General features: G+C 38.1%; 7 protein-coding genes across 7 annotated transcripts; 5 read left to right on the forward strand and 2 right to left on the reverse strand.

Moving 5' to 3' along the window:
* Positions 1-790: 790 nt before the first annotated feature.
* On the forward strand, positions 791-1,749 carry LOC135116808 (histidine-rich glycoprotein-like). Its single transcript, XM_064034380.1, has 2 exons — positions 791-850; positions 1,000-1,749. The coding sequence occupies exons 1-2, from the start codon at positions 839-841 to the stop codon at positions 1,747-1,749; spliced, it is 762 nt and encodes a 253-aa protein (XP_063890450.1). The 5' UTR covers positions 791-838.
* A 1,589-nt stretch (positions 1,750-3,338) lies between these two features.
* Positions 3,339-4,778, forward strand: LOC135116820 (cuticle protein 8-like). The gene is made up of 3 exons (XM_064034398.1): positions 3,339-3,434; positions 4,116-4,409; positions 4,484-4,778. The coding sequence occupies exons 1-3, from the start codon at positions 3,387-3,389 to the stop codon at positions 4,748-4,750; spliced, it is 609 nt and encodes a 202-aa protein (XP_063890468.1). The 5' UTR covers positions 3,339-3,386; the 3' UTR covers positions 4,751-4,778.
* A 1,783-nt stretch (positions 4,779-6,561) lies between these two features.
* On the reverse strand, positions 6,562-7,417 carry LOC135116822 (cuticle protein 8-like). The gene is made up of 3 exons (XM_064034400.1): positions 7,384-7,417; positions 7,005-7,298; positions 6,562-6,927 (listed from the first exon to the last, which is right to left on the reverse strand). The coding sequence occupies exons 1-3, from the start codon at positions 7,393-7,395 to the stop codon at positions 6,661-6,663; spliced, it is 573 nt and encodes a 190-aa protein (XP_063890470.1). The 5' UTR covers positions 7,396-7,417; the 3' UTR covers positions 6,562-6,660.
* Positions 7,418-9,593: 2,176 nt separating this feature from the next.
* On the reverse strand, positions 9,594-10,412 carry LOC135116821 (cuticle protein 8-like). Its single transcript, XM_064034399.1, has 3 exons — positions 10,391-10,412; positions 10,009-10,302; positions 9,594-9,931 (listed from the first exon to the last, which is right to left on the reverse strand). The coding sequence occupies exons 1-3, from the start codon at positions 10,400-10,402 to the stop codon at positions 9,665-9,667; spliced, it is 573 nt and encodes a 190-aa protein (XP_063890469.1). The 5' UTR covers positions 10,403-10,412; the 3' UTR covers positions 9,594-9,664.
* Positions 10,413-14,168: 3,756 nt separating this feature from the next.
* Positions 14,169-17,580, forward strand: LOC110375233 (uncharacterized). Its single transcript, XM_049847355.2, has 3 exons — positions 14,169-15,328; positions 15,459-15,598; positions 15,695-17,580. The coding sequence occupies exons 1-3, from the start codon at positions 14,879-14,881 to the stop codon at positions 15,981-15,983; spliced, it is 879 nt and encodes a 292-aa protein (XP_049703312.2). The 5' UTR covers positions 14,169-14,878; the 3' UTR covers positions 15,984-17,580.
* A 941-nt stretch (positions 17,581-18,521) lies between these two features.
* Positions 18,522-19,241, forward strand: LOC135116620 (cuticle protein 8-like; the record flags this gene model as incomplete). Its single annotated transcript, XM_064034381.1, has 2 exons — positions 18,522-18,794; positions 18,882-19,241. Coding segments are annotated over 2 exons (540 nt in total), but the record flags the coding sequence as incomplete, so codon positions are not given.
* A 2,435-nt stretch (positions 19,242-21,676) lies between these two features.
* Positions 21,677-25,862, forward strand: LOC135116809 (cuticle protein-like). Its single transcript, XM_064034382.1, has 5 exons — positions 21,677-21,735; positions 21,827-22,478; positions 25,124-25,164; positions 25,242-25,508; positions 25,596-25,862. Exons 1-5 carry the CDS (start codon positions 21,724-21,726, stop codon positions 25,860-25,862), a joined length of 1,239 nt encoding a protein of 412 aa, XP_063890452.1. The 5' UTR covers positions 21,677-21,723.
* The last annotated feature ends 1,632 nt before the right edge of the window (positions 25,863-27,494 follow it).

The following is a 27,494-nucleotide window of genomic DNA, read 5'->3' on the forward strand; positions in this document are numbered from 1 at the left end:
TATCATAGGTACAGCATGTTTCACTGAGGTGATATTCAGGGGAAAAAACTATCTCAAACATAAACAATGGTGCTAAAAGAAAAAAAAACCATCATTACATTGCAAATTGTGTTTTCTATCCTTGCCTGATGAAACAGAAGTCTTAGATACATACAAGATCCAATTGCAATGATAGTAATAGGCGGTCTTACCGTGTTCCGGGTGATTTCTTTATACAACCTATAGTTACAGAGAGTTACAGTCCATTTTTCGCAGCAGAATAAGTAAAAATAGGCCAGGATATTTTTTTTAATGTAGGTACTAAAGCACTAAGATATAGCTACCGCTACTGTTTACTTGGTTGTACAACTTCTTACAACAATTATTTGATTGGATTTAAATTTACTCAAAGTATTATCTAACAATTAACATTTCCAGTTCAATTTGTCTGCATTTCATTTAATGCCGAACAAGTATAGTTCATTAATATTCATGATCGTGACTCAAAGCGCCTGACGTATAATCGGCGCTGACATTGTACACACTGACCGAAAATTGGAACCGGTTACTTATGCGGTCAACCACGATTCAACGTAATTTATTGAATAACTCGATGCCGATTCCGACGACCTACGTGACACGTAAGTCTCGAATTTCCAAAATTATCTACAACACGAAAGTTACTGTCCTTCATTCACCGAAATGTCATTTTTTGGAGCAAATTATAAAGAAAACCGGATTCGCAAAGCCTTTGATACGATCAGGTTGCACATTAAACAGTATAAATTGGACAATCAATTTTACTTCAACATCAGTCAACCAAGGGATTTCAGAGACATTTCGAACATTAATTGCAAAAATGTTTCTTAAAGTAAGATAATAATCATATTCAATTGCTATAATATCATATTTTTCCAAATTAAAACATACAATTTAAATGAGACAACCGAAGTTATTACTTACCAAGTTTTATATCAGCAACTAACAACAGTCTAACGTTTTCTATTGTTTTATTTACAGTTCGTTGCTCTGATCGCCTTCATAGGCGCCTGCCAGGCCGTAGAACATGCTTACTCTTCTCAAAGCATCGTTCGTTTCGACAACCATCACGACGACCACCACGATCACAAAGGACATGATGAGCACCACGGGCTAGGAGACTACCATGGACACGAGGAACATAAGGAACATGAAGAACATCATGGATTAAGTGATTACCATGGCCACGAGGAACACAAAGGACAAGAAGAACATCACGGACACGAGGTACACCACGAGCACCAAGTGCACCATGAACATCAAGTTCACCACGGATATGAAGCACACCACGGAAAAGAAGAGCATCACGACCACAAAGAGAGCGAACACAAAGTTGAGCACAAAGCTGAGCACAAATCCGAGCCCAAAGTTGAGCACAAAGTAGAACATAAAGTGGAACATAAGGTTGAACACAAAGTTGAGCCCAAAAAGGAATACAAATACGAGCCAAAGAAAGTCGAACAGACCCACGAACACCATGTCAGAATCATCCCGGTGGTTGAGAAACACGAGGAAGTTCCCGTTGTTACTAAAGTTATAGCGCCAGTGAAAGTTGTGCCCATTGTGCAATACGTGCAGAGCGCCCATAAAGAGGAATCTCACCACGACGATCATAAGCACGCCATCTCTTCACAGCACATTGCCCGCCACGACGTACCTGCTCACCCCCCCAAGGATTTCGATAGCCAATCTGCAAGTATAACTTACTTAACCAATTGGGTATTCGACTAGGTCCAAATAAAAATCATTATCATATTCATTTGACAAAGCGTCTTAAAATAATAACACTTACATTTATCGTTTTGATGGAAAACATGTATATTAATTTTTATCGTTGTCTTAAGGAAAATAAGTACACAGACTGATGTGAAAAATCTGTGACGTCATATTTCACATTTTCGTACAAATTGCATTGAGGCTAACCATTTTATGACAGTTCGTTAAAAGTATTGAAATTGACTCGTTGTCAACTACCAAAATACCTAGTTTTGATAACATGTTGAAAAAACTATTCCCATTTAGGACAGTAGCAAGAACTTTGTTTCAAAACTATGATGAACATTTCGTTAACGTTTAACTATTTGTATCTCCAGGGCCCCGCCAAATACGAGTTCCAGTACCAAGTGAAGGACCCTCACACCGGTGACCACAAGTACCAGCATGAAGCCCGTGACGGTCACAAGGTGAAGGGCGTGTACAGTCTTCACGAGGCTGATGGCTCCGTCCGCACTGTTGAATACGCTGCTGATAAACATGTTGGGTAAGAAACCATTTTATAATGAGAAATAATATAAACAATTAAATGAAATGTGCTATAAGCTGAGAATGCGCATTCAATCAATTAAATACTGAAAAATAACAGCCAATAGTTTTTCAGTTATTCATGTAAAGCGAAGCAGGGTAATTAATGTGCTTTAAAGTTTAAGAAGAAGTAGGACACACTTCGCGGTGCTTTTGATTTAAATACATATTACTTGCTTTGAGCTAAGGTTCCTTTGACTCAAGATCTACATTGTAAATACCAAGTTCAAGACGTAAAAAAGATAGAACTAAGTTCAAGCTTATTACAGCACAATTATGTATCTGTTATTGAAAAGTTTTAAAATAACATTTATTTTATTATACTAAACTATTCTTTCAGATTCTCTGCGGCCGTGAAGCAAACGACCAAACACGTGGAAGAGCACAAACATCACCATTAATTTCCCATAGAAGACGTTAAAGAACTATTTATTTACATTCCTATATTGCCATTGTTAGGGACTTGTTGACAAAATGCTCATAACTTAAATAAAGTACTATTTATTCTCAATGAACCTGTTGCGTTTATTTTTTAACCTTTTCAATCTAGAAAGAATTTTTCAGTAGGTAGTAGTAGATGAAAGAATCGGCTTGCATTGTTGGCAATTAAGACACAATATAATTAACTGATTCTGTTAACTTTACATATACCTATTTGACAATTTTAGCCATAACATTGTCTCTTTAGGAAAGTAATATATTTGCTGGTGAATTTTCTTGCACGATAAATAAACTGAAATGACATGACCCTTAGCGACCCGTTATAGAACCCGTGATAAACTTTGCAGTTTATTGGACCAATATTTTTTTATGAAATCTCTCAATTATCTTAACATTATTTATATATACTTAAAAGATTCTCATATATTTTACAAATATTTAAAAGATGTATATAACTGCTTCAAAGAACAAATAATCATGTTGTATGAATTAGAAACAATCATTGAATCGATTAGACATCACGACTCATGAACGTCGAGGAGCTTTAAACTTTAAAACAACTTTGGCCTGTCGACCTTGTTACGCCCAATCTGCCACTAGTATATAAGCCGATTTTAACTCATATAATGCATCAGTTGTGCACCTCACATAATCACATCAATATGTTCTCTAAAGTAAGTGTTCGAAAAACGTCAAATTAATAACAAAAAACCGGCCAAGTGCGAGTCGGACTCGTGCACGAAGGGTTCCGTAAATTACAGTTAAATCAACCTATCTCAAAAACTATAAGAGATACTTTGATCAAACCAAAAATCGTTGAAAGAGTTAATTAGCATGCATCACCTCTATTTTTTTTAGAATTTTATACCCCGTAGTTATAAAAATAGAGGGGGGGGGACATACTTTTTACGACTTTGAGAGCTGATATCTCAAAAACCGTTCACTTTAAGAAAAATGTTTTTTAGAAAACTTTATATCATTTTAAAAGACCTTTCCATTGATACCCCACACGGGTATGTACATCGAAAAAAAAAATTTCATCCCTCAGTTACATGTATGGGGGGCCCCACCCCCAATTCTTTTTTTTACTATTTAGTGTCATATTTTTGTAGCGGTTCATACAACACATATTCCCATCAAATTTCATCACTGTAGTACTTATAGTTTCCGAGTAAATCGGCTGTGACAGACGGACAGACGGACAGACGGACAGACGGACAGACGGACATGACGAAACTATAAGGGTTCCGTTTTTGCCATTTTGGCTACGGAACCCTAAAAACCTGTTGCTGAACATGTGCAAATCAAAGTGAAGTGGCTATGTTGGTTATACGTATATTAAACTTGTGTTGTAGATCGTTGCCTTGAGCGCGGTGTTCGCGGTGTCAGCGGCTGGTCTGCTGCCCGCAGCCCACTACTCCCCCGCCGGCGCTGTCTCCTCCCAGAGCATCGTGCGCCACGATGAGGCTCAGCCCTCCGCGCACCTGGCTCACCTGGCTGCCCCCGTCGCTCACGTCGCCCACGTCGCCGCCCCCGTCGCCTACGCCGCTCCCGCTCACTACGCCACCCCCGTCCACTACGCCGCCCCCGTCGCCAAGGTGATCGCGCCCGCCCAGAAGGTGCTCGTCTCCGCTCACGCCGAAGAATACGTAAGTATATGTACATTTGGTCAGCTATCGTGCCTATACAGTTGTGCATATCTAACCTGAGATGTATTGTTCAGGCTCACCCCAAATACGACTTCTCGTACTCCGTGGCTGACGGACACACCGGCGACAACAAGTCCCAGCAGGAGTCCCGCGACGGCGACGCCGTGCACGGCGAGTACTCGCTGGTGGAGGCTGACGGCTCCGTGCGCCGCGTGCAGTACACCGCTGACGACCACAACGGCTTCAACGCGGTGGTGTCCAACTCCGCGCCTGCGCACCACGCGCCCGCCCCCGTCGCGCATGCCGTGCATGCCCCAGTCCTCCTCGCTCACCATCATTAACTTATGTCTTTGTCCTATCAAAATGATACCTGAGAATTAGTACTGAAAACTACAGTTTTATTTCATTATTTATTACCTAAAATAAAGATTAATTAAAAATAGTAACCGTTTTTTGTTCACTTAACCTTTTTTATGATGTCCTCAATGTACTGTTTGTGTAATTATACACTTTGAACTATTTATCATCTTAATATGTCGTACAAAGTTGTAACTGATCACTGATCAATTTAAACTTTATTTTTCAAAATGAGCGTGTTAAAAGTTAAGAAAGCCGCTAACTTTTAGTCGTCCAATAGTTTGTTTGGGCTCATTAATCAGTATAAAGATCTGGCCTGTATCAGACCGATTGAAAACTTTGATGGGAATCAAGATCATCATCCTCCGATCCTTTTTCCCAAACTATGTTTTGGTCGGCTTCCAGTCTAACCGGATTCGGCTGAGTACCAGTGCTTTACAAGAAGCGACTGCCTATCTGACTTCCTCAACCCAGTTACGCGCGGGCAACCCGATACCCCTTAGTTAGACTGGTGTCAGATTTACTGGCTTCTGACTACCCGTAACTCTAACTCTTGGGTATCTTAATAGCTGAAAACTGAAACAGTATCTGACTTGAAAGCATAGGGTTGAATTATTATTGTTGACCGTCTTCCCCAAATAGGAGGAGGTTCCCAATTCAAACGTTCGCATTTTTTATTTCCGATTATTTTATTCCTTTTGATGAGGATACACGACTTTTATTGTAAAAAAATATAAAATTATTTACTTACAGAAAAAATAATATGTAGTTTTTTATAGTATGCATGTAAATATAATAACCTAATTGCAGTATTATTTTCAGAAGAATCGGACTCAAGATGAGAAGATAGATACAGGCGACAGTTTTCTAACGCTTCGTATTCGCGTCTTGGTAATGAGACTTAATAAATATGTGCTTAATAGATGGTTTACACAATTTTGCATGACAATTTTCAATCAAAAGTTATAATAACAATATTGTGTAGAACGTACTACAAACATTAATAAATATATATGGCACAAAAACAGTGCGAGAAATAAGGGATCAACTAGCTTACTACTGTTCTACATTACTCCTATTTATAATCTTTGAATGGGAAATCATTTAAATATTGGGATCATATTCGTGCTTTAAAAACTAAACTAAAGATCAGATTCTCCGTCGTTACGGATAGCTTTCAGCTAAAGGTAGGGCCGCACAGTTAGGAAGAGGGGACCGTTCAAGGTAAAAGTAGAACAATAAAAAAGCAGCTAAATAAGATTTTAGTACCTACCCACGTCTATACGACCACAGACGGAGTGCAACGTCCGATGGAGTACTACGATAGTGTAAAAATAGTCTAGGTTCATACATATCACAGTTTTGGTTCTCCCAACCGTAAAGGTATCAATAAGTTGATTTTCTTTAAACTAGTTGAGTGAAATGAATTCACCAGAAGAGAGATTTTTTTGTGTTTCTAAAAAAATTGCACCTACCACTGCTATTTCTCCAATACCCAAAGGTAGACTGGAAGAAAACGCCTAAGGCGTTTTACAAAAGTCCGCCATTATACAAAATTGTGCATCAAATAAATAAATAAGAGACGCGATTACAAAAAACTTATCAAAAGCATAGCCTTATGTCGAAAATATGAGTTGCTCTAATACAAGTCTGATAGGATATGATGAATTGCCAAATATTTCTTGCAGGCAATAATTTAGTATGCATATTTACGCAACGATTTGAATCTAAATTCAGGGCTGTCACAGTCTGCATGATAATTTTAAGGGTAGACTGAAGGAAATCAAAAACGGCATAACTTTCATTTGCTAGTTTTAATATAAATAAATAAAGACTATTTACAACGATTCATGTTCATATCGAACTCTCAGGTATCGTAGGACTAGTGATGAACTTAATGATGGTGTGCGAGGAGGACTGGGGCATGCACGGCGTGCGCGACGGGGGCGGGCGCGTGGTGCGCAGGCGCGGAGTTGGACACCACCGCGTTGAAGCCGTTGTGGTCGTCAGCGGTGTACTGCACGCGGCGCACGGAGCCGTCAGCCTCCACCAGCGAGTACTCGCCGTGCACGGCGTCGCCGTCGCGGGACTCCTGCTGGGACTTGTTGTCGCCGGTGTGTCCGTCAGCCACGGAGTATGAGAAGTCGTATTTGGGGTGAGCCTGAACAATACATCACAGGTTAGATATGCACAACTGTATAGGCACGATAGCTGACCATCTGATGTACTAATACTTACGTATTCTTCGGCGTGAGCGGAGACGAGCACCTTCTGGGCGGGCGCGATCACCTTGGCGACGGGGGCGGCGTAGTGGACGGGGGTGGCGTAGTGAGCGGGAGCGGCGTAGGCGACGGGGGCGGCGACGTGGGCGACGTGAGCGACGGGGGCAGCCAGGTGAGCCAGGTGCGCGGAGGGCTGAGCCTCATCGTGGCGCACGATGCTCTGGGAGGACACAGCGCCGGCGGAGGAGTAGTGGGCTGCGGGCAGCAGACCAGCCGCTGACACCGCGAACACCGCGCTCAAGGCAACGATCTGCAATTCACATAATGTTTAGCACTGGCTTGAACTAGCAGTAACATATTCCTTATTTTTTTTATTAATTCTGTTTGTAACTCACTTTAGAGAACATGTTGTTATGATTATCTGACACACAACTGATGCACAACATGTGTTAAGATCAGCTTATATATGTTGCGCTCAATATTTTGGGCGCGACAAGGTCGACGGGTCACGATGTGACTTCATAGATCATTTGGAAGCTTTCTCGGTACGTACCTACCAAACATGTTGTATTAATAAGAAACATTAACCGTAGGAAACCATTAGGTAATTTGTTGCACAATTTATTTTAGTCTAGTTGTTGTAGTGATGAATTGTGACAGATATTGCTTGTTCGCATTTCGTAATTTTTGCCTTGCTAAATTAGTAATTTGCATAGTAAAGATCAAGATCTTAGGAATATACCTTATCTTAATAAAATATGATCAAAATAATGAAAACAAAACTGGTTTTGGTTCTGTAATGCTAGGAATCTGGTTTGTTATCTGTCTAGCTTAGTATTTATAGATGCATCACCGTGACCGCAAGATGCGGTCTTCGAACTCATCTTTACATAACGGAGATGAGTCACTCATTCATAAGTTTGCGATACATAAACGTGAAGATGGCAGCGTCATATTGCGACACGCTGTCTGCCAGTAACGAAGTTATTATGTGCTTCATGAGATCACTGAACCCAATGATGAGCACGTGCATTTAAAGTTGAATAATAGCAATAATTGTATTGGAGTTGAATAATTTATTTGTAAGAACAAAATATATGTACACAGTATGATGGCCGAGTATACACGAGAGGAACGTAACAAATACTTTTTCGCATTATTCTTTCCATGAACTGACATAACTTGCTATAAAATGGTCTTCTATTTACTTTTATTTGACGTGCTGACCTCAAAAGTAATTTTTAGTTCCAGGGCAAATATGTTGGAATCGAATATATTATGTAATTTGTGTAGTAACTTAGTACATACTCTTCAAGAGCTTTAATTTAGTTTACTTAGGTGTTAGCACTGTAATTGTAAGTTGCACGTTGCGCCATTTTTGACGAATAATTTAATCTAGAGTTTCCAAATTCGTTGTTCAATAGAACTTGACTGCCATTTATAATTTTGCATTATAATGGAATAAAGTGCTCTGTAAAATCTTTCATCATGACATAGGTTAGACAGAGTTGTAATTTATTTACATTTATGATGACTACTTTCAAAATAAGAAATCTGATCATGCTCTTCTATGAATCCTCCCATCTATGAATGCTGACAATCATGAGATTATCAAATAGCCTATTTTAAAGGTTAAAGACGTGAAAAAAACGATATTTGCCTTAAAAACTTATTTGTTTCTTTTCACTGTTTCATCACTTGTAAATTTGAATGAATACCTAGGTACCAGCAGTTTTTACCAAACTTTGTTTTTAACTCTGTATTTTACACGAACTTTGCATATTCGTGTGAATCATCATGGAGTGTTTTTCCCGTTCCTCTTTTTATAGTTTAAGAATGTATAAATAAATTCACTATACACGATAAATTATTTTATTAAAAAAAGAGCGTAGTCATTTAGTTAGACCAGCCATTAGCCAAACAAAAATCCAAAAAAGGAACTGTAGTTGAGCAAGAATAGATAAGTACCAGGGGACGTGGGGCTTATTTGGATTATGGGGAAAGTTTGGGGTGCATCAGGAACGTCGAGGTCATCGGAAATATAAGTAACACTAGGAACATCGCAGCTGTGTTTCGGATGGCACGTGAAATTGTAGGTCCCGGCTGTCATTGAACATCCTTGGTCGTCGTTACGGGTAGTCAAGCCAGTAAGTCTGACACCAGTCTAACCAAGGAGTATTAGGTTGCCTGGGAAACTGGGTTGAGGAGGTCAGATAGGGCAGTCGCTCCTTGTCAAACACTGGTACTCATCTGCATCCGATTAGACTGGAAGCCGACCCCAACATAGTTGGTGAAGGCTCGGGTGATTATATTATCAGAAACATCGCATATGATGATATGACAAAAATTTCATAATGTCTTTAACAAACTTTGGCAATCATTTTATTGATGATGATTTGATTTATTAGCAAGGTAAATGCATAAAAGCTTGCAATCGTATAAGAACACCATTTGTCTTGTACCTGGCATGCTAGATGAGTTAAAAAATTAGTATGCTTGATGATTGATGGAAGGCAAACACAGAACTGCGCTATACTTGATCATAACAATCTTTATCTCATAATAACAATCGTCTTTCAGAAAATAAAAAGGTATTTATGTTTTGCTTGTTTTATTTCAGTATGAATAAATACTAAACTATTTACAGCACTATTTCGCTATGACTAGATAATTAACTCAATGATGGTGAGCGAGGAGGACTGGGGCATGCACGGCGTGCGCGACGGGGGCGGGCGCGTGGTGCGCAGGCGCGGAGTTGGACACCACCGCGTTGAAGCCGTTGTGGTCGTCAGCGGTGTACTGCACGCGGCGCACGGAGCCGTCAGCCTCCACCAGCGAGTACTCGCCGTGCACGGCGTCGCCGTCGCGGGACTCCTGCTGGGACTTGTTGTCGCCGGTGTGTCCGTCAGCCACGGAGTACGAGAAGTCGTATTTGGGGTGAGCCTAAACAATACATCACAGGTTAGATATGCACATCTGTATAGGCACGATAGCTGACCATCTGATGTACTAATACTTACGTATTCTTCGGCGTGAGCGGAGACGAGCACCTTCTGGGCGGGCGCGATCACCTTGGCGACGGGAGCGGCGTAGTGGACGGGGGTGGCGTAGTGAGCGGGAGCGGCGTAGGCGACGGGGGCGGCGACGTGAGCGACGTGGGCGATGGGGGCAGCCAGGTGAGCCAGGTGGGCGGAGGGCTGAGCCTCATCGTGGCGCACGATGCTCTGGGAGGAGACGGCGCCGGCGGGGGAGTAGTGGGCTGCGGGCAGCAGACCAGCCGCTGACACCGCGAACACCGCGCTCAAGGCAACAATCTATAATAGAACAAAAATCTTGCTTAGTACCGAACCAATAAATGATTAGATATATCTGTATTTAAACTTAGTGTAATTAAAGACTCACTTTGGAGAACATGTTGTTTAGATTATCAAATGAACAACTGATACGTTGCATACGTTAGGATCGGTTTATATACCTTGAGTTTGCATTTGGGCGAGACAAGGTCGACGGGTCACGGAGCGACTGCAAAGATTTTATTTTAAACGCTTTCTATAATAACTAAGCAATCAAATAATGTATTCGTTATTGTGAGCAGCTAAGCTGAATATTGTTATAAGTGGAGACTAAGCGCTTTTACCGCATCAAAGAAAAAACGGCCAAGTGTGAGTCAGGCTCGCGCACGAAGAAGGAACCCTTCGTGCGCGAGCCTGACCATTATTTATAAAACGGGGAAAAATCACGTTTGTTGTATGGGAGCCCCCCAAAATATGTATTTAATTCTAGTTTTCAGTATATAGCGGCAACAAAAATACATCATCTGTGAAAATTTCAGCTCTCTAACCATCACGGCTCATGAAATACAGCCTGGTGACAGACGGAGGGACGGACAGAGGAGCGAGAACAATAGGAACCCTAAAAATGATGCCAGAGTTGCACTATCGATGTTTTCCCTTGATTAATCTAATTATTAGAAGAATCCCATATTATTATATTTTATTGCATAGACAATTTTTTTTGTGTGATTTTGGCCACGCGGACTAAACACACAATGGGTTTTTGTCTTGCATTTGTCCTGTTTTTCAAGAATGATTTTTTGAACCTTTTTCATAATGTATTTATTTTGAAAATCCTTTAAAATCGCAATATTAATACTATCGTGTTGTTGATATAATCTTCCGTGCACATTTATGCGCGGTTTAATGTCATGGATCTCATCTTGACCTCAAAATACGGTCTATGAACTTAACTCGTCTTCATTGCAATATCAATGAGGATGAGTCATTCATTCATAAACCGTACATATTAAATGTATATATAGAAGTTACACCTGTTATGTTGTCTGGGTCAATATTTGATTTAAAAAAAATCGGTAAAAAAACTTTTAAGTTAAACGGTTTTATCTTATGTGTACTGAAAACTAGAAAATAAAAAAAATAGTTACTTACCTGTCAACCTACGTAGGTGGTCCCGGTCATATTAGACTAAAATAAAAACGTGGGGCCTATTAACTATTGCTGTAGTACTTTCGATTGGATCGACTTACTATAATCGTAACTGGAGATTTTGACAATAAATAATCAGCCGTAGCGGCTTCACCAGCGAACGCCGAGCTCATGATTTACCAAAGTATAACGATATGCTTTGCCATAGGTAGGATTTCACAGGGGCCCCACGTTTTTATTTTAGTTTAATATGACCGGGACCACCTACGTAGGTTGACAGGTAAGTAACTATTTTTTTTATTTTCTAGTTTTCAGTACACATAAGATAAAACCGTTTAACTTAAAAGTTTTTTTACCGATTTTTTATTTTCTAGTTTTTAGTATTTAATGAAAATGCCTACCGAATATTCCTCATTCTATCTAATTCATTTAGTGCATCATTATTACACGGTCTCTTACCTGACAATTTATTACAATCTAATTCCTCAATATATAGCCCTTCCAGATACTTTTTTTTGTAACAACCCCAAAAATCATCACATGACCTCTCCTGCTGTGGGTCAGCATCGGTGAGGGAGTGCCAGACTGTTGACTAAAAACCGTTTTGTTCCGTCGTAGGCCTTTTATGTACCAGGGCCGCGGTAACTCTTTCGAACAATCTCGCAGCCCAGGCAGGCCTTGGCCCTGTTGGGCCCCGCTGGAGTTACTGACAGTTTTCTACTTGTGAAGCCCTTTCATTTGATACGATGATTTATAAAACCTAAGTTATCCGCCATTTTGTAGAGGCCGCCATCTTGGATTTTAATTTTATATAGTACATTGTATTCTACTGGTTGAGAACTTTCATTTGATACCCATATTGATGGGATTGATAAAACCTACGTCGTCCGCCATTTTGTAGCGGCCGCCATCTTGGATTTCAATTTTTTATAGTATATTGTATTCTGCTTGTTGAGCCCTTTCATTTGATACCCATATTGATGGGATTGATAAAATCTACGTTATCCGCCATTTTGTGCCGGCGGCCATATTGGATCTACAATGTTATTGATATTACTATATTGTATTGTCATCGGAATTAAAGGTGTATACAAAATTTCAGATTAATCGGTTGACAGGAAGAGGGTGAAATTTGAATTACTAAATTTGACCCAAGAAAGAATGAATAAATAATAAAACAAACGGGGTGAGCTAAATAAAACCGTTTAAAAATCAATTATTTTTAGAACAGGTAAATATGAATCCTTTCTATTACTCAACTTGTAACGATTTTCACCCTTTGAATCTTACAAACTTACTTTTAATAACTTGAATTGACTCTTTATTTCCTTCTAATTGCATGGATCATGATTACTAACATCTCTTTTTGAGGGTACTGCCCACAAAAAGGGCTGCAACTTCATGATTTCACATAAAAAAGAAGGGCCTATGTGTGTAAAAACTCTATAAGATAACATACGTCCCATATTGTTTTACATACAAAAGAACTTTAGAGCTTATCAATAACTATATTAATATTGAAAGGTTTTGTGACCTACTTTTAAGGTCAGGGTCCCACGTCACTGATTATATTATAGTACTCATTTTGAATATGTTACAATGCATTCGGGCGAATGGACTTGTTTGTATGGGTCAAGCAAGAGGAGATAGCGATTTTACATTATTCGGTACATTGATCCTGCAAATCTTTACTTTGAAATAGAGTTTTTTTTTATATATGCAATAGAAACCGTAGAATATTAACAATAAAAGTTGTTACAGAAAGCGGTAAGAAACTAAATTCACAAAATTAATACTTATTACGTTTTAATTTCGGTTCAGTTGTTCTGTTATTTTGATTGAAAAAAGTTGATTTTACTCGAAGATTACCTATGTATATAATAAAAAAAACATCGGATTTTTTAGTTTTTACTAGAAAAGATTTTATTAATATGTAAATAATAATAACTTGTCATGAAACGAAAATTTAAAATTTATGAAATGAAAAATTATAATTATAAAAAAAATATATCGCTTGCCTTCATGTCTTGAATCCATTATTTTTGCCTCGAGCACTCAACCCACGCAGCCGTGTCAACAACTTATCTTCTAATATTTATGGTAGTAAGTCTGTAAGCTAATTCGTTTTCGCAACAAACACAATTTATTTAATTAAATTATGATTTATATTTTAATGTAGGAGGTTGAGCCGACACTAGAACTATATTTTTAATGCAGTAAGTTGCTAAAACCTTCTTATGAAATTGTATATTCTTACTTTATTACCAGTACATACAAAATATATTTTTAAAACACGACCACAGTCATAACAAGTAGCTCCTTCGGAATTGAAATCATTGGACATCAAATAACTACGATTTTTAGTTCCATGTCTCAAATAGAGTAAACATATCATTACAAAACAAAACGTAAAATTACTCCATATGTAAACAATGCAGTGTAATATAAGACAATTGGCGTAACTATCATAATTGTTTAGCATAAGATTGACGTAAGCATATTTTCCGGCCAAATAACAAAGGCACAACATGTAAATATTTTATTATTTAGTAAATACTTCAGTCGGTCTGATACGGGCTAAGTACCTGATCTTTGTAATGTTTATACTCATTGTCATCTGCATAGTAATGACTCATGATAAATTATTACACACTATTATGTGTCCACACAACTAAAACTCCAAACAAACACACTTAAGACAACCGTTACATAATACTAAAAAAAAATATGAGAACTTCACATATTGCAAACATGAAGTATGCTTTTATATTTCACAACTTTATAAAACTTACTTTGTAAAGATAAACATAGGTATACCAATCCCTTGAATATTTTGTCAATTCTGAAGTCCGTAACATGTTAATCGTAAAAATACGCAGTATTATAATAACATTTGATCGCAATAACATACGAGTATTTCAATCGTTTATCCATAAAACTGTTTTCATTTGAAATTCTTCAGATGAAGCTATGCTTTAGTGACGTAATGACATCCCTTTGAGCGTATGCAAACAATAGGTGGAAATAGAATAATAGCGTATTCTTTGACATCATTGGATGTGAATGAAAACATTGTTCTAAATGTATGTGGCCAGTTGTATTTCCGAACCAGTCAGCAGACACACTGCGCGCGCGCTGAACCGAGACAATACCGTTTGTCTTCAAATAGTGTTTAATAAAAGTGAAAGAAAACTTGTTTTTTAACAACAAATAATTACTTGCAAACAGTTTAATTTGATCCAAGTGTTCAACAGAAGAATTCAATAAGTGTTTGTTCTGGATATCAATACAGGCTGATCCTAACATGAAGACTTACAAGGTAACATTTACTTAAAACTAATTAGAAATCCTAATCATGACTTTAGTTTGGACTTAATGAAGTATACATTTTCAGGTTTTAACAATAATCACATTTTCATTACTTACGGTATGTGCAACGAATAAGAAAATGCTAAAGCCTAAACAGGAACGAGGTGAACCAAGATTTATTAGACACGATATTCCTATGAACTTTAAACGAGGCCATAATTATCCCAGTACTGTTAGTCCGATAGAACCGGCAGAACTTGTAGCGAGCCCTTACCAGAATCTGCAGTACGCACCTCTTCATGGACGACTCAATCATAGAAATAAAAATGCAGCCGCGGAATATACAAAAGTTACGCCTACTCTGAGTGCCGCACCCTTGGGACCAACTGAACCATTTCAATCAAACGTCAGAAGTTCGTATGCTAAGGCCCATTTGGAGCCACGTATTGTATCAGGTCAACTTTCGGATACAATGAAATGCTACAATCCAGGATATAATATGGATATATTTTCTTCTGTCAGCCGAAGTCCAGGCCACAATGCTGTATATAGAGACTTGACAGGAATAATTCCGAGCGACAAATTCAAGGTAAGCAATATAATTTGAGTGGGTACAATATAACTATTTTAATATAAGTTGAATCAAATAACGTGGTTGCGTATGCTCTTTCAGTAAATACAGCGATAAGAAATACTTACAGAACTATGAATTATTTCAGGAGGACTATCTGATACCCAAACCTTTCGGATACCCAAATGCTTATCCTTTGACTACGACAATGATGCCTTTTGATCTCCCTGAGACTGTGGCCAAGCCCTTCAGTATACCCAGCCAGCATTACGTTCTAAATCCAAATATGTAAGTTATTCATACTTATTTTTATCACCAATGTTTTATTTTTAATTTTTCCATAACTCCGAAAAGCTTGAACATGTTTTTTTATTATTATTACAGATTGGATACAGGGTCAGAAGTAGAAAAAATAAAGCGTCAATATTCACCGTTCGCAAAGCTTCACAGATTACACCTTAACATTGCCAGAGTGTACAGTCCTGGACAAACACCTCCCAAGTCTCCAGCATTTGCTGACACTTACTCACTTAACTTTGGCAGACTACCGGTCCATTCACAAGCATACATCCCACCAGTTTTTCAAGCTTTACCAGTTCAGAAAACTTTGCTATTTCCAATCAAGAACAACCAAAAAATCTTTCATGTCCGAATGGCAGAAAACATTCCATAGACAAGATTGTAAATATGTATTATGTATAATACGAGTATCTGTTACTTATATATTATGAGTTACTGTTATTTATATAATTATATCGATCATCATTGCTGATGAAAGCTGAGATATGTTTGGTGATCATTAGAATTGCGGAATCGATATTTTAATTTAGCCTGCCAGGCCACATTTCCAGCCTAAAAAAATAGTCTAGTGTATCGTACGATTTATTTATTTGCATTACAACGACAGACACTACAACAAAGTTGTGATTTAATATTTTTATACATCGTTTGTACAAAGTTTAATAAGTAGATATTTTTTTAATATTACTTTCTATTTAAAGGAACTTTTGTATTTCATTTTACATATTTTTTGTGATGACTAATTATATCAGTTTAGATTCGGCTTTAGATTCGGTTTCTATCATCGACTGATGACCGACGTCATTTGATGATGCAAACCTGTATTGTTGGCTGGAGTTTGATTATTATCAACTAATGTGATTGATGTTGATACTTGTGATGAACAAACATCTATTGGAATCGTGCGCGCCAAATGAACAGTGAAATCTTGGGAAATCTCGCAAACTGGTAAAACCTCACAACCTCACATCAATCTCTCCGTTGTATTGCGATTGGAGATTGAAATTTGAAATAACTTAATGCCAAATCTCAATCTCAGACATCAAATCGACAGATAGAATATTGGGTACACTCGTAATTCGAATGATGTCAGATTCAACGTTGGCTTACCTACAGTTGCCGATTTATGTATTTAGATGTAGTGTATGTTGAAATCCCGGGTCGGGTCGAAATCGCTTTGTGGGGTTTCTAAAACATTCACAAAGAAGCCCGTAGTTGGAAGTTGGTGATTGATTCACCCGTGCATCGGAGAGCACGTTAATGTCGGTCCTGCGCCTGATCTCTCTCCGATCCCATCGGGCTATGAGAATAAAGGAATAGTGAGTGCACTTGTGTTTGCGCAAATGCTCGTGCACTATAATTTGTCCTGCGCAGCTGGCTGATCTCGTTATATGAGAACTGCCGCCGTGGTCGAAATCGACCGTGGACGCCATTATTATGTTGAAATATAAAAATAAAATCTTAGGCGCGTTCGGCTACGATAGATGTGCGTTCCCCATTACTCCTTGTTTGTAAATAGGGTAATAATATTTCTATTCTGCACAGAAATGGGTATGTAAATAATTAAAGTGGATTGGGAGGGTGTATAGTTTATAATTGAAATATGAAAATATTATACAGAACACTATTCTGATGTCAGTTTAATATTTTCTGTTAGGCAGCGGAGTTTTCTAGTGAATATTTTATGAACTTGGCTAGACAATAATAATGTACTTAATTACTTTTAGTATATAAGGTTTCAGATATTTTAAGATAATAATTTATGGGTTTGTAAATAAGTCACCTGAAATAGTTTTTTTAAGAAATTTCCAAATATATTTTTTATGCACATTGACTCAAAACACACGTACTAAGTTACTGTGTTTTCTGATTCATGCTTTAATAATTGAATTGCGTTGTTGCTTTTTAAGGATTGGGTTAAAGTTTTGTTATGTTTTACGAGTACCAAAATAATAACCAACCAAAAAGAATACATGTTGTTTTACATTGTAATCGGTATAATTAAATTTCTTTAAAGGTACGTTTCGCTTTTCTTAAATATTTCTCAAAAGTCATGAAGTACGATGAGGCTGTCTCACTGAGACACAGCGCTTGTTGCTGCTAAACAATTGAGTATCAAAACAAAAATATCTAAACAAGAGTAAGAACAATAGCTGCACAGATAAAATTACAATGCCCTTCCGTGAGACAATAGAAATCATAATAAACAACATGAACAAAAATATGTATTGAGACCGACTTCACACCGATGTTATTCATCATGTCCAATCGTTAATCCACGTGAAAATTGACCACCAGAAATATTTGCTGAGCGTGTTTTTATTTAGAAGATATTATAATGTTTTTTAGGAATAGGTAATCAAGTTAAAAATGCCTCTTTAGTCTATATTTTATTTTTAATAGATAAAACATACTTTTTATAAAAAAGCCGGCTGCGATTCATGTCTCGTCATGATATTCTATGTCTCGTTAGTGTACCTATGTAGGAGGTCCTCATACCGCGATTGCTCAATAGGTTTCTGTCTTTTCTGTTCTCCTTAGTCAGTTTAGTTACTAGTCATGGCGGCTGTATTTTCGATTTTTACGTATTTATTTATTTATTATCATCACGATATTAATTTCTATTTGTGTATGATATTTACATTTGTTCATACTTATTCTAACTCATGAAAGTAATAGCGAATGTCTGTTATGTCAAACCTATCTAAATATTATGACCTAGACAAGGTCGTTTAGTTGCTCTAGTTGGACGGCAAAATGATATAAAAATATTGGACGTGTGTCCTGAGTATCAGTCACTGATTGTACACAGAAGACAAATCAACAAAATGTTTTCTAAAGTAAGTACTACAGCTGGAAGCGGTGCATGGTATAAGTTGGGATAAAAACAGGAATAATAATAACATGATTATTTTTCCAGATCGTAGCTCTCTGTGGTTTGGTGGCGGTGTGCCAGGCAGGTCTGCTGCCCGCCCCTGTGCACTACTCCTCCGCCGCCGCTGTCTCCTCGCAGAACATCGTGCGTCACGACCAGCCTGCCCAGCACGTGGCCGTCGCCGCCCCCGTCGCCTATCAAGCTGCTCCCGCCGTCGCCTACCATGCTTCTCCCGCCGTCGCCTACCACGCCGCCCCTGCCGTTTCCTACCATGCTGCCCCCGTCGTAGCCCGTGCTGAAGAGTTCAACGTAAGTTTGCATTACTGCTTATTTCTATTACATATTTTTTTGTTATTTAAAGATACATTGTAAAATAAAATATCGTTTTTATTACAGGCTCACCCCAAATACGAGTACAACTACTCTGTTTCTGACGGTCACACCGGTGACAACAAGTCCCAGCAGGAGGTCCGCGACGGAGATGTTGTGAAGGGCTCTTACTCCTTCCACGAAGCTGACGGCTCCATCAGGACCGTGGAGTACTCCGCTGACGACCACCACGGTTTCAACGCTGTGGTGCACAACACCGCCCCTACCGCCGCCCCTGTGCTCGTGAAGGCCGCTCCCGCCTACGTCGCGCCCGCCCCCTACTACCACCATTAAGATACCTGACTGAAAATACGCATTAATATTGTTTTCTACAAAACTATGTTGATAGTGTAAATAAGTTACTATTTATTGCAATATACGAATAAGTTCCATAAACATGTTGTTATATCAATTCATCATAACCTAATATCCCAAATTGGTAGGTAACTTTCATGGAGGAAGGAAAATGTGCGAAGATGTCATAAAGAAGGTAGGGCAAGAGCCTTCTTGGCTGCTATTGCAAACAGATACCTGCGTCTAAAGGAATTTGAACTTAGGCACGACGAATTAAAGAAAGTAATATAGTCTTTGAATAATCTTAGAAGAGAAATGGGTCAGTTTATTGCCACAATTCATTGTTGAAACAGAACAAAACAATAAAAATATTGAATCAACCCAGTCCTAATTTCTAGGGAACTAATTTCCCTATAATTGAACCAGCGGACTTAATTTCATACCGACAGTTAAGGGAAAAAGAAACTTCATGATCGCATGATGCAGATTCTTACTTATTTTTAACCGACTTCCCAAAAAGGAGGAGGTTCTCAATTCGTCGGGATCTTTTTTTATGTATATTCACCGATTACTCGAAGTCGCCTGGACCGATTTGCTTTTTTGTTTGATAGGGTATATCTTCCCGGTGGTCCCATAATCGCCAGGTCAGGATCTGATGATGGAAACCCTGAGAAATCGAGGGAAGCTTTCGAAAATTGTAGGCGTGCATAGGTTAAAAACTTGACAATGAGGTGTACTTCTGATAACACTATGCAACAGTGAAGGTTTGGAGCTGACCTGATGATGGAGACGAGAGAAGGTCGAGGAAACTCGGCAACTGAATATGTAAACTACCTTGTGTTTGGGCTTATATTATTTGTATTGACGAGACCTTTGCAACTGTGAAGGTTTGGAGCTGACCTGATGATGGAGACCGGAGAAGGACGAGGGAACTCGACAACTGAATATGTAAACTACCTCGTGTTTGGGCTTATATTATTCGCTTTGACGAGAACTTTCCACAAATGCGCGTAGTGACAACCATGTTTGTCACTGAAAAGCCAAAAATAAAAAACTTTTTACAAAAACATAAAACCGACTCCTAAAAACCCTGATAAGCAAAAAAAAACTTTTCTTAAGTGCATCGGCCTAGAAGTCGGTGGCGTATAAACTCAGGAACATCTATTAGACACTGACTTACTAACTAAGAAAAGTTTTTTTTTGCTTTTCAGGGTTTTTTTAGTTATACGCCTCAAAAGTTAGAAAATACTCGTTAAATATTAATAATATCGTAAAGTATAATACGTTCTATTTTGATGTCCATTTTTTGGTCCGTTGATAGATTGGTTGAATTCGACTACAGGCGTTATCAATTCAATATCAGCAACCGTTAAATGATAAAGCCATTTTTCGCAATGAAACTTGTAGGCACATAATGTAAGTAATGTTCTAAAAGACTGCACCAAATAGGAAAATCTTATACAATAGAAAATTGTTGATGTTGATGTTCTGAACCACTTTATGAATTTAATATACTCTGCAAATATGGATTGCTCGTTTGATTTGTAAAATCTTTGTAGGCTACAGAAACTGTTCACATTTATGTATGTTTAGTCGTAGATATTCATTGTTGGAGAAGATTTCGTGACGTCCAATATTTTACCCGGCAATTGAAAGAGGCTTCGTTAATTTTTAAATGCTCATGCCGATCCCAGCCAATATTATTTGTATATTTTGCGGCACTTGGTGTCCGCAGTTTCATTAGCGTCCCAGGGCAATTTCTTCCCGGCCCTGAAGTATATGTTATTCGAGGATAGTGTACATATCTACCAGAGTAAAATGGAACCTTTAGTGTACTGACAAATAAAAAATATTTCGTCCCAGTTACATCAGTATAGTTATCTGCAGAGTAACGGCAATCTATGAAATTCGTCTATGTCTATTAATCCTAAGTAGGTATGCAATGCAATGCCTAAAATGGCTGAGATATGCGTGAAATAAATAGCTCACAAAAAATATACCATTTTACTTGTACAAAATTATAACTAAGATGGTGAAATAAGATCGTTTAACCAAATCAAATCCAATGAAGACTTCAACGGAAAAAATTATGTAAAAAAACATTAAGAAAACACCCCTATTGAGAGCATTGCGATTTGGATAGGTTAGTGTGCAGGCGAAGCGAAGCGGAGTTAATATCCCTTAGAAAAAACAAATAAATAATTGTAACCTCCTTGTTGTTCCCATCAGGACTAGTTTTAAATAAATCGTAAAGTATAAAAATATTGGTCTTATTCTGGTTTCAAATTAACGAACCTGGACTTCTTATCCTACATATTAATCGAAATCTGTCTAATATTAATTCTATGTTATAGTTAAATGACATTCCACTTATGAAACTTCTTGCAATCAACGATGTACCTTCAGTGAACGTATTGATAGTGTGACCATATAACCTGAAGCAAGGTCGCCTAAAGCTTGTTTGACAACTTCCACTACTTATACTAGAATAAGTTAATACGCAACATGCCGTTATAAATAGATAAGCTCCAAAATATAGATTATCACTTCACCTTTTGATCACAAAAGTATCAACATGTTCTCCAAAGTAAGTTGAAAATTGTATTATTGAAAATATATTTGACGCATTTAAAAGTGTTAAAGTGATATTTTATAATCGGTGTTTTTTTAATTTTCAGATCGTAGCTCTGTGCGCCTTCGTGGCCGTGGCCCAGGCTGGTCTCCTCGCGGCTCCCGCCCACTACTCCTCCGCCGCCGCGGTGTCCTCCCAGAGCATCGTGCGTCACGATGAGGCTCATGCCCAGGCCGCTCCCCTGGCTAAGATCGCCGTAGCTGCTCCCGTGGCTAAGATCCTGGCTGCTCCCGTCGCCTACCACGCTGCCCCTGCCCCCGTCGCCTACCACGCTGCCCCTGCCCCTGTCGCCTACCACGCCGCTCCTGCCTCCATCGCCTACCATTCCGCCCCGGCCCCCGTTGCCTACCAAGCCGCCCCCGCCCACATCGCCTACCACGCAGCCCCCGTCGCCAAGGTTCTCGCCGCCCAACCAGAGGAAATCGCTCACCCCAAGTATGAGTACACATACTCGGTTGCTGACAGCCACACCGGTGACAACAAGTCCCAGCAGGAGTCCCGCGACGGAGATGTTGTGAAGGGCTCTTACTCCTTCCTCGAAGCTGATGGCTCCGTCAGGACTGTCGAGTACACTGCTGATGACCACAACGGATTCAACGCGGTGGTGCACAACAGCGCTCCCACTGCCGCCCCGGTACATGTCAAAGCTGCCCCCCTTCTCCTGAAGGCTGCTCCCGCCATCCAGTACTACCATCATTAAAAAGCCAAAGTTGTTCTAGGTGTATAATATTGTTGTTAACTATGTGCTAAATACAGAAGAAATTCGATACTTAAACTACAGCATTTAATTTACCCTTTGAGAATCCGATCCGATATTTATATTTGAGCTATTGTAACAGTTGACGAAAAAGATGTCATATAAGAATTAATTTATAATTTTATGTCAATGTCTTAATTGCCTTATTAATATTCCGTTCAATGTTTAGGCATTCCACTCAAGGTGATATACAACATGGCTTTAATAGGAAAGATTAGTTTAGAAATTGCATAATTTACTTGTCGATATGATTAGAAATGACCTTATGAGTACATTATATATTTTTTTACTAAAATAGTTGGCCAGATTTTTAGCCAACCCACCAGCGATATATAATTTATTTAATATATTACAGACATAAAATACTTTTCATCCAATAACATATGGGTCAAAGTTGTTTCCAATTGGATCTTAGACTATTTACGTGATACCCACCTGAACTTTGATTGAACTATGACACACACCTTTTATATCATCAACTCATACAATTACTTATAATCAAGATAAAGTAAGTATAAAAAAGTCAGTTATGCATATTTTTAAACCTTTACGATTATTCTCACTGATTACTTCTCAATTTCCTTCCAATTGTTTGTAAAAGCTTATATGATAACTTTATGTAGCAAAATGGGTAGCCAGATAAATAGAATTTTATGATGATGTATTTATTTATGGACTTTTCGTTCTTGGTCTTTCTGCAAAATTAAGATTTTTTTTTTCAAAAGGAATCGCTAGCCTAGAATCACCTGTCATACGTTATTTAGCTAACAAGAAGGCGCCTGACCTACCTGTTTATCCATTAAACAGAATAAACTCCAATTAAACAGTAAAATGCATAGGTTCACAAATCTCTGACGTTGTGTATAAGACCAAGGAGGTTATCAACTGCTTAACCGGCTTTTCCTGTGTAATGTCTTAAAAATAGACTAGTTTAATGGCTAAATGTGTCTGAACAGTGATTTTTGTATTCAGACCGTTAATTTTTTTTTTCACGTGGCATTCACTCATGTCGAAATATAGGACGCTAATATCCATAATCGTTTTCTTAAATTAATTAATTCCGCATTGGTGTTTTATTGTATGCTTAGATATATGAATTTCAATTAAAGCGAAAGCTGTAAAATGAAGTGAAAATGAAGCGTCTGATATCAGTTTTATATCACACTACAAAGTTTTGTTTTAAATTATTGCGTTTTTTATTTGTTTTATATCGGGTGTGTCGTTCATATTCACATTAAATGAAATGCGTTAATATACTGGTTAATATATGTCGATTTACACAAAGTTAAAAGAAAAATACGTAAAAATAAAAAAATGTTTTTTTCAAGCAAAGTAAATGGAATAAAAATGTGCAAAAATTAGAACACCATATAAAAGTCAGTCATTACAAACAACTGAAATTCTCCCTTGAAAACTGACAGCTGTCAACTGATCAAAATATACGATACTCCTAACTTTATCTCTGCTTTACACATGATGTTGTAAATTATAAAAACGAAAAATGACTCCTGTGGTTAAACCACTGAATGGATTAGGTTATTTTTTTTACAATTCGCCATAGAATATCATAAAGTATATGTGATATGATTTAATGTGATTGTGAACGACACACCCGATATAACAAGAGGAACAATCAGATTGATTAAAAAAACTATAGATATCTCCATATTTAAATTATATACAGTCTTACTTATAAACTAATAAGTTATACTTAAGGGGTGTTTAAGAAAAAATCTTACTTATAAACGTGGCTGAACTAAATCATTTTCTTAGCAATGTCTTAAATTAGCTGTCAAATTAAGTAGCCTCACACCCTTGTTTAACCCACTAATTAGCAAAATGGCTGGATTCTTACCAGCTGATTTTTCATTTCCGGTTTATTGACAGCTCAACTTTTTAATTTTATATTTTACGGATGCCATTGTTGCCATTACACAACGTTTTCACGACAAATATTTTTTTAAGCTACCAACATTCCGGTAGTGTTGAGAAATTAGTATGTTTTTATGACATTATCTGTTCATTACTTAAGACATGCTTAAGCAACGTTTATAGGTCAAAATAATTTAATCACTACTTAAAGCTTTAAGTAGTAATTTGTTAAAACAATGATTAGAAGATGATTAGCTGATTTTTATAAGTAAGGCTGTTAAAGTACAATAAATTGTTTTAACGAAATAAATATTGATTTATATACATAACTAACATCAGAACTGTCATCGGCCTTTTAAATCGATAAAAGATGATTTAAGCTGCATCCGTGTCAAGTTAATAAGAATGAAATGCCTTCACGAAAGTAAACATTTACTTTTCATTCACAATAGATCTTGATCTTCTAACAATGCTTAGCATCAGGGCTTACCGGACCACGGACATGAAACACTTTTTTTTCTTTTTCAACTTTAATTGTAATTCACTGTAATTCACCCTAATTTTTTGGATGGAACCTTGAAGTGAAAGGGTGACTCGCAAAACCAACGCTGCGTAAGGTTGCAAAAATCTAGTTTGACGACCTCTACGGCCTACACTGAATCAAGTGTCAACTAGTATAAAAACCAAATGCACAAATCGAAATCTATCATTAAGCATTTGATCACTCAAGTAGATATCTCAAAATGTTCTCCAAAGTAAGTACTACACCTAGCAAACACGCATGGTATAAGGATTAAAGACAGGAATTATCATAACATGATTATTTTTCTAGATCGTAGCTCTCTGTGGTTTGGTGGCGGTGTGCCAGGCAGGTCTGCTGCCCGCCCCCGTGCACTACTCCTCCGCCGCCGCTGTGTCCTCCCAGAACATCGTGCGTCACGACCAGCCTGCCCAGCGCGTGGCCGTCGCCGCTCCCGTCGCCTACCATGCTGCTCCCGCCGTCGCCTACCACGCCGCCCCTGCCGTTGCCTACCATGGCGCTCCTGCCCCAGTTGCCTACCATGCTGCCCCCGTCGTAGCCCATGCTGAGGAGTTCGACGTAAGTTAAAAGTACTCAAGGAACATAACACAATTTAATCCTCCACATTTTGTCATGAACTTATATCTCAATTGTTTTTCATCACAGGCTCACCCCAAATACGAGTACAACTACTCTGTTGCTGACGGTCACACCGGTGACAACAAGTCCCAGCAGGAGGTCCGCGACGGAGATGTTGTGAAGGGCTCTTACTCCTTCCACGAAGCTGACGGCTCCATCAGGACCGTGGAGTACTCCGCTGACGACCACCACGGTTTCAACGCTGTGGTGCACAACACCGCCCCTTCCGCCGCCCCTGTGCTCGTGAAGGCCGCTCCCGCCTACGTCGCACCCGTCCACTACTACCAACACTAAACGAGACCAAAAATTTTCCTTAGCAAATTAAACTATAGTTCTTATTTGCATCTTTTTTTTATAAAAACCTGGTGTACATACAACGATTATAGTAGAACATTTCAATTATAACCCTAATTGCCAGAAGAATCTCATGAAAAAAAAAAGGTTTTTTTCTGACAGATTTCGATAACAAACAAGACAAATGAAGAATGCACCGAATAAGAAGAATGAACTGTTACTACTGTTGAGAAGGTTGTTGAGACTTTTCTCTAAAAACCCAGAGATAAAAAGCGTCTAAAAGTTATTGTATATAGGTACAGTTATAACAGCAACTTTATAAATTACTAGCTTTCGCCCGCGGTTTCACCCGCGTCCCGTAGCCGGATGGTGATAAAAATATAAAACCTTCATAATATCCTAAAACCTTCTCGCGGGTCTATGTTACCTACCCTCTAATTTTCAGCCAAATCGGTCAAGCCGTTTTCATGTTATGTCGTGACAACGGAAAGCGGGTTTCATTTTTCTATACTAATATTATAAAGAGGAAAACTTTGTTTGTTTCTTTGTTTGGTTGTAATGAATAGGCTCAAAAACTACTGGACAGTTTTAAAAAATCTTTCACCATTCGAAAGCTACATTATCCACGAGTAACATAGGCTATATTTTATCCCGGTACGGGCAGTAGTTACCACGGGACGCGGGTGAAACCGCGGGAAAACGTCTAGTATACATAGAGATTAGATAATAATCTTAGTCAATTAATTAATTCTTATTTTCAATAATTCGTTAATAATCATTGGTGACAAATGGTTAAAACTTATTTGTATTAAAAGTGTTATGTTTACTTTCAATCTACGTTTCCAGGTAAAATGAATATTGTGTTTCACACCGCAGAACATAGGAAAACGTATGTCTCTTTGCTCGGCTCCTTGAGATACGTACCATAATTCCATAAAAATAATGTCAAACTTAATATAGAGATATGCAGTTATTCTTAAAAAAAAAAGAAATGAGTTACACAATCACATCACACTTATGATAAATAAATTGGATGTATGTGTTGATAGACATGTAGATGGATGTTTCTGACTGTTTTACGCATAACTACTGAACTTAGTACAACGATCAGTAGATAGGAGAGGTCGGGAAATAACTGCTATACAAATACCACCATTGCATCACCACCACAATCGCTAAAACAAATTGAGGGTGACGGAGGTTGGCTCCGCTCTAATACCGCGGGATACCAAGTACGTCTTTTCTAAAATTAAACACTTTTTTAAACCATTTTGAGTTCATTCCTTTAGGCAGACTTGAACTCAACTCACTTAAAGTCCACTTATAATTATTTATTGAAACTTGGCTGCAGAACAGCACATTATGAACATAAATTAAAAAACAAGTGGCGCAATAAAGTCCCCAACAACACATGTCTGTCTATAGGTTAGATTAGAATAACCTTACAAAAATGTTGTATAACATAATATTACTAGTTAAACTATAATAATGAGTGTAATTTCTTCCTCAAAAACTCGTCTTTGAGATTGAACGGAGAACCAAAATAACTAATCACACCTTTATCTCCTACAACACAAAGTTCCTATTAATTTAATGTGTTAATTAGAATCCCTAGGTTAGAAAGCCTGCTCC

Source organism: Helicoverpa armigera, chromosome 4, assembly GCF_030705265.1.
Source record: "Helicoverpa armigera isolate CAAS_96S chromosome 4, ASM3070526v1, whole genome shotgun sequence".
Lineage (NCBI taxonomy): Eukaryota > Metazoa > Arthropoda > Insecta > Lepidoptera > Noctuidae > Helicoverpa > Helicoverpa armigera.